The sequence below is a fragment of the Passer domesticus genome, chromosome 7 (assembly GCF_036417665.1).
Source record: "Passer domesticus isolate bPasDom1 chromosome 7, bPasDom1.hap1, whole genome shotgun sequence".
In the NCBI taxonomy this organism is placed as follows: domain Eukaryota; kingdom Metazoa; phylum Chordata; class Aves; order Passeriformes; family Passeridae; genus Passer; species Passer domesticus.
This window is the reverse complement of record NC_087480.1, coordinates 12,337,890-12,343,889: the sequence shown is the minus strand read 5'-3', so window position 1 is coordinate 12,343,889 and position 6,000 is coordinate 12,337,890. Positions and strand designations below refer to the sequence as shown.

Genomic DNA, 6,000 nt, shown 5'->3' with positions numbered 1-6,000 from the left:
GGTGTGAAAATGTAAAGAAAACTGCAGGAAACCTAGGGCACTGCCTCGAGTTTAGCTGCTGCTGACCTGAGGAGGGAGTGAGAGTGTGTGTGTGTCTGTGTGTGTGTCCATGCAGATACTCCCTTTTTACCAGTAAAGTTTCCATAGTGGTAGTTGTTTTCTCACAATCTAGTTTGGATTGTTTTTTTAAATGAAGTCTTCAGTGTAGTTAGAGGAGAGGTGATGCACCATAAGGATATATCCAAACACTTGCAGCTTACTTCCAATGTAAAAAAAAAAAAAAAAAAAAAACACAAAAACCAAAACAAACACAAAAAAATCAAGTCTAAAATGTCCTTCTAGTCAACTTGGTTTATTTGGTGGTTTCAAAGGTAGTTAAATTCTGGTTTTTACCCCCGTGACCCTCACACACATTAACAAAATGTATTTTGTTACAGCATAACATTCAGCCTTCATTTGGTACAGGTCACTTCAGCAGCAAGGAATCTGTCTTGCTTCTAAGTCAGAACTTGACTCAAAAGAAAGATTTCTCTAATTTCACAACCCTGTTGTTTCTGAACTTCATTTGTTCCTCAACCTCATCTGTTAGAGAAGAAATTTGAAAGCCTCAGCCTGCCGACTCGTCGTTCTTTTTCAGAATCTGAAACAGTATTGTGGACTAATTCCACTTTCATCACAACAAATGAGTAGTTAAGGATGACAGTGGAGCATGTAAGGGTTCGTTAGTGGGGTTGCTTGAAAATGACTGAGTTTATAGTGCCAAAAAGATCTGAAATTTGTGTCAGAGTATTCTCAGCTGAGGAATCTGAAACGAAGTACTGCCAAAGGAAAATGCAAGTAATTGAAAGAATAAACATGAAAAAAGCCAGCTGAATTCTTTCAGTTCTCTCTTTTCTCTGTCAAACCTTTGACAAACCTTTTCTGAATCATTTTATTGCCATTTAAAATAGCTTTAGAAGTGAGGTGTCATAAGACAAAGAGCTCACAGCATACATAGTACAAAAACTCTCAGGACATTTATATCTCAGGTTTTGGACTGGACATGGAAAAAAAAACAGCAAACCAATTTTCTAGTGGTTTATTGCCTTTTTTAATAAAGGACAAGAAAGTTCATGCCATGTATACAGAGCTTAAATGCAGGATTTTTTAAAAATCCATATCCCAATTTAAAGTGAATAAATAGTAATTAAATGAAAGTAGAGGTCAGTGCTGGGTCAGCTGTTCCAGAACTTGGATCACTGCTAGGAAAATACACAGGAAACCTCTCAGTTGCTATAATGCCTAAAATATAGATGATATAAACTCCCTGTTTTTCAGAGACTGGTGGCAGTTCAGATGGAAGAGGGGACAAACAGCAATAAAAAAAAAAAAAATTTAGCCTTTGCTGACATTTACCACCAAGACTCTGACTTTTGTTCACTTTTGAAGGCCAAGCCTAATTTCTCTACTGCAGAATTTGCAAGTATTTTCCTATTTGAAATCCTAGAGAAATCTTGAATTCTGTCACTATTCACTTTGGAATTGTTCTCTTTCACTGTGCATTTATGGATTTCCACATACCTACAAACTACACTAAGTAGTCACCAGCCTTATAGAAGAGACTATAAGCAAAAGCAGCAGCTTCTGAGTCCCAAAAACTGAGGTGGGTTTTCCAGTAAAACAGCTTGCTGCCTTTCCTTGTTAAATTTGTGACCTGCAGTATTTAGAATTAGACTTGTGCTCCCTCTGTGCCCCAGTGGAAGAGTTCCCCAGAGGAGGGGTAGGTGCTGAACTCTTCAAACCACACTGACTACTGACAGTCACTGGCAAAGTGGAGGAGGAATTATGGGCACTGGATCTAAGCTGGGCAAACAGCTTCTAGTGATCATCAATGCCCTGCTGCAACACTTCATCTACAACAGCTTACAGAAGACATTTCATGCTACAGCTTTAAATGTGTTTGGGTAAGAACAAAAACAAGTGCTGGTGCTTGGGACTGGAGATACACAAACTCAGCTGTGTGGCTTAGATGGCACCTGAGCTCCTGCTGCAAATTCTGCAGACCACATTTATTCCATGAAAACTTTTCTGTGGGAGTAAGCAAACAGTGTATCCCATCTCTTTCTTGTGCTTCCATTATCTGAGCCAATAATTAACATTTCTTTCCTATTCCAGACATTCATAAAACAAAGCAGCAGTTCAGCGTAGTATTGTTGTAGCCTAAGCATTCTGAATAGTTGTGAGGCACCTTATAAACCACTGTAGCTGTTCTGCCAGAGCTAGTATAAGGCTTAAAGAATGCAAGTGTTAAAAAGAGCATAAAGAATTGTGCAGCTATTGCAAAATACTTAACCAAGTTACTAGGCAATTTCATTCCAAATGGAGCTGTTAGACAGCAATGCTCCTGGGCTCCTTCACCTCCTGGCAAGGCCTTCTGGAAGTCATGTCTACCTGAAAGCTGTGAATTTGTACATCATACTGAATGCCTTGGTTTTCTTAATACACGTTCATCAAATACAGAATTTGCAAAAAACCCATACAGAATGCTCACATTTCAGGTTTATATATAAATAGTGAGTACTTCTTACACCACGTAAAGTGACATTTCCTTCACTTGAGAACATGCTTTTGAAGCAATCATTGATTTGGAAAAATGTACTGGAAAGTGGCAGTTATCCATATTTTAGCAGCAGTCAGAAAGGTTGCTGGGGAGGGATTAGAAATCTAAACAGAAATTGTTGCAAGACAGTGAAGGCTGGGTCTAGGCAGTGGTTCAGCAGCGTGGCCGGGGCTGCGTGGGCAGTGTCCCAGTGCAGCCCAGTGTCCTGCTGAGCACCACTCACAGCCCAGTGCTTCCAGGCAGCTGCAGGAACCCCATGCAGGTTAGCCAGCGACACAAAGAGTGAAGCTTAAATCCTTTTTCTGCCTCTGGGTGCCTGGGAGCACTCCTGATAGTTACTGATAAAAGAAGGAGGGGACTGCATCTTGTTAAGCTTGAGTTCTGTTGTACTGAGCATTACAGGTCTTAACAGATACCTGCTTTGTTTATTTTCTTTTGGGTTAAATCAGTCACTTGTTCTAGTGTGACTGAGATCTGAACCTGTCCTTGAAAGCATCCATATGCACACAGCTTTAATTGTGGTGACAATGTAGGTATCTCAAGTCACAGAGACAGAATCACAGAATGAATTAGGCTGGAGAAGACCTTTGAGATCATCAAGTCCAACCTATGACCTAACCTAAAACCTCCTCATCAACTAAACCATGGCACTGAGTGCCACATCCAGTCTTTTTTAAACAAGTCCAGGGACAGTGACTCCACCACCTCCCTGGGCAGACAATTCCAGTGCCCAGTCACTCTTTCAGTGAAGAGTTTTTTCCTGCTGTCTAACCTGAACTTCCCCTGGTGCAGCTTAAGACAAACTGTATCACTGCAGTTCCTTTCTGCTCTGCAGCACAGTGGGGCACTGCAATGGCATTTGCTGGAAGTGAACACTGCACACACTACTATCAACTGCATTTGTGACTTGGTGTGAAAATCAGGTCCTTTGGTTAAAGCCGAGCGCTGGGTGGTGGTGGTGAAGTATCCTCAACTCCTGGCTTGGGAGCAGGGAGTCACCTGGCTCAGCCCAAGGCCCCACACAAGGACCCACCTTAGGCACTTCATTTTTAGGTGTAGCTACACGGAGGACTGCAATCCACCCTCAAGAAATGTGCAGCTTTGTCCCCACCTTGGAAGTGACACTGCCCGGAGCTGAAGGCAGAAGGTGGCTGAGGCGCTTTGCAGGGTTTGGCTTTGGATTGCTATTTACAGGCACTTCACTGTCCTCATACCTGTAAGCTCTTGAAAACTGACCACAGCTGAAGTACCTTCTGAGGATTTCCATCCAACTGCGCACCAATCCTACACTACTACTTCCATGTAAACATAAACCTCTTCACAAAAAAATAAACACATGCTACCAGTCTAACCCTAAAGCCTAGAGCAATAAAAAGCCAGTTCAAGCCTAAATACACATTAAATAGCTTTGGAGTCAAATTAAATTAAAAGCTAAATTACAAGCACGTAAGATCTCTGTTGCTGCTGACTGGTTATTTTCTAGCCCTGGGTCACGCTTTATATCTTCGCACTGTCTTGTTTTGGTGGCTCTGCTGACTGCGTTTCCAGGACTGAATATTTAACTGGGGAGAAAGAAAAAAACCCATGAGTACAATAGCATACGATGGAACCAGGGCACAAGCACTGGCTGATTGTGTGTGACACTGGAAAAGCCTTTGCAGCAGCTCTGATTGTCTGTCACTGAAAGAAGGATCATGCTTGTCTTGTGCAAGACTCTCAGTGGCTGGTGACATGAAAGCTAAATGTTAACTGCATCGTTTGCAGCAGAGCTCCTTGGGCTCTTTCCAGGCTTTCCTTTGTGTGCAGTAAAGGGGTAAAAGCACGGTGGTGGGTGTTTTACAAAAGCTGCAGCATCCCCTAAGCGGTGCCATCATCAAAGGGACACAGCAGCTCCGTGCAGCACCGGGACTTTAAGGAAGTGCCTCGGCAGAGCTGTTTGTGAGGAGGGGTGCGGGCAGGGGTAAGGGATGCAAGGCTCTCACCCTGGGGTTCCTCGCTTACGACGGCTTCCATGTTTTCTCCTTTCACATACTCTGCGTTCAGTCCCTCTGAGAAGTACAATAAACACAGTGAGATGGGAAGGGTAGAAAGTTAAATTATTTGCTTTGATGCCTTAAAAATTCTGGTAATGGGCACAGAGCTGTAAAAGCTGAGACACCTTTGTGAAACCTCCTCTCAGTGACAGCAGCACAGAAACCTCGGTAACTTAGAGCCAGTGCTGAGACTTGCTGGTTTTCAAAGTGCCCACGGAGCTCCTGGCAGGCACAGCTCCAGCAGCAGCTCTTTTGTCTGAGGCTGCTGCTTCATCTTTATCACGAGAGACAGCCCAGCTAATTCCTGTCTAAGGAGCTGAGCTCTGAGGAGTGCGGGAGGGGAAGGGAGGAAGGCTTCCCGGACAGCACTGCTGTGTGCCTCAGCACAGAGATGTGCCACAGCCTCATTAAAAGCTAAGTTATGCAGAGCTTCAAGCAGCAGTTCAGAGCAGGGCTGTGGTGATGAAGCAGGATCCCAGTGGGGTGTCAAATCCCGAATAAGTCCCTTATTTAAATGCAAAGAAGTTCCCAACGTTATCAACAAGTGGAGCCAAGGCCAAGGAGCAAGGCTGGGCACTGGTGGCAGGGGTGGCTGCAGGAGGGTGGGCAGGAGGAAGGGGGCCCAGCTCAGAGCTGGAGGTGAATTAAGACAGTCTGGGGTGTGCCACAGATCTCAGGCACCTTCAGCAGCTCCCCTGAGGGACAGCTGTGGGGAAAGGCAGAGGTGGGAGTGCTGTGCTAGCCATTGCATCCACTGGAGAAGGACCAGGGAAGGGGATTTGGGTGCTGGTCTGCAAATGAAGCCTGAGGCAATCAGGCCATGCAGCACACACTTCTTAGGCCTCTATAACTTGTTTGCACATCTAACTATAGCTCGGGGTGTGGCAGGTACTGGCTGTGCCTCACCACCAGGTCTGGACAGGGCTCACTGGTGTCTCCCAGCGAAGGAGGGAGGCAGGGAATGGTGCCAGGGCCAAGCCACAGGAGTGTGGGGGGAGCCTTGGGCAGCAAGGGGACAGCTGCTGCCTCCAGACACAGGAGAAAGGGGTTCTGCAGCTGGCTAGAAAACCCCCATAAAGCCCTCAGGCCAGCAGGGACACTGCAGGCAGTGGCTGGCCAAGCTGTGGAGGCAGGGGAGGTACAGCTGCCCCCTGCCCAGGCACAGCAAGGGCTGAGCCTCAGCCCAGGGCACGGCTGGCGAGTACAGGTGAGGTGCAAGAAAAGAGAGTGGGATGGAGAGTCCTGGGCAGCACTGTGCATCTCCCTTAGAGGAATCAGCAGCAAGTGCTCCTCGGAACAGACTCAAAGCTGAAGGACAGAGAAGGAACCAAGCCTGTTCCTTCGTGTGTCAAGTGAGTGGTCAGACGT

General features: G+C 45.6%; 1 protein-coding gene across 1 annotated transcript in view; it reads right to left on the bottom strand.

The window, feature by feature from the left end:
* Positions 1-333: 333 nt before the first annotated feature.
* Positions 334-6,000, bottom strand: part of CD99L2 (CD99 molecule like 2) — a 29,772-nt gene continuing 24,105 nt past the window's right edge. The window contains exons 10-11 of the mRNA XM_064426922.1: positions 4,582-4,647; positions 334-4,161 (exon numbers count right to left, since the gene is read on the bottom strand). Coding sequence (XP_064282992.1) covers positions 4,097-4,161; positions 4,582-4,647 — 131 coding nt within the window. The 3' untranslated portion in view covers positions 334-4,096. The remainder of the gene's footprint in view (positions 4,162-4,581; positions 4,648-6,000) is intronic.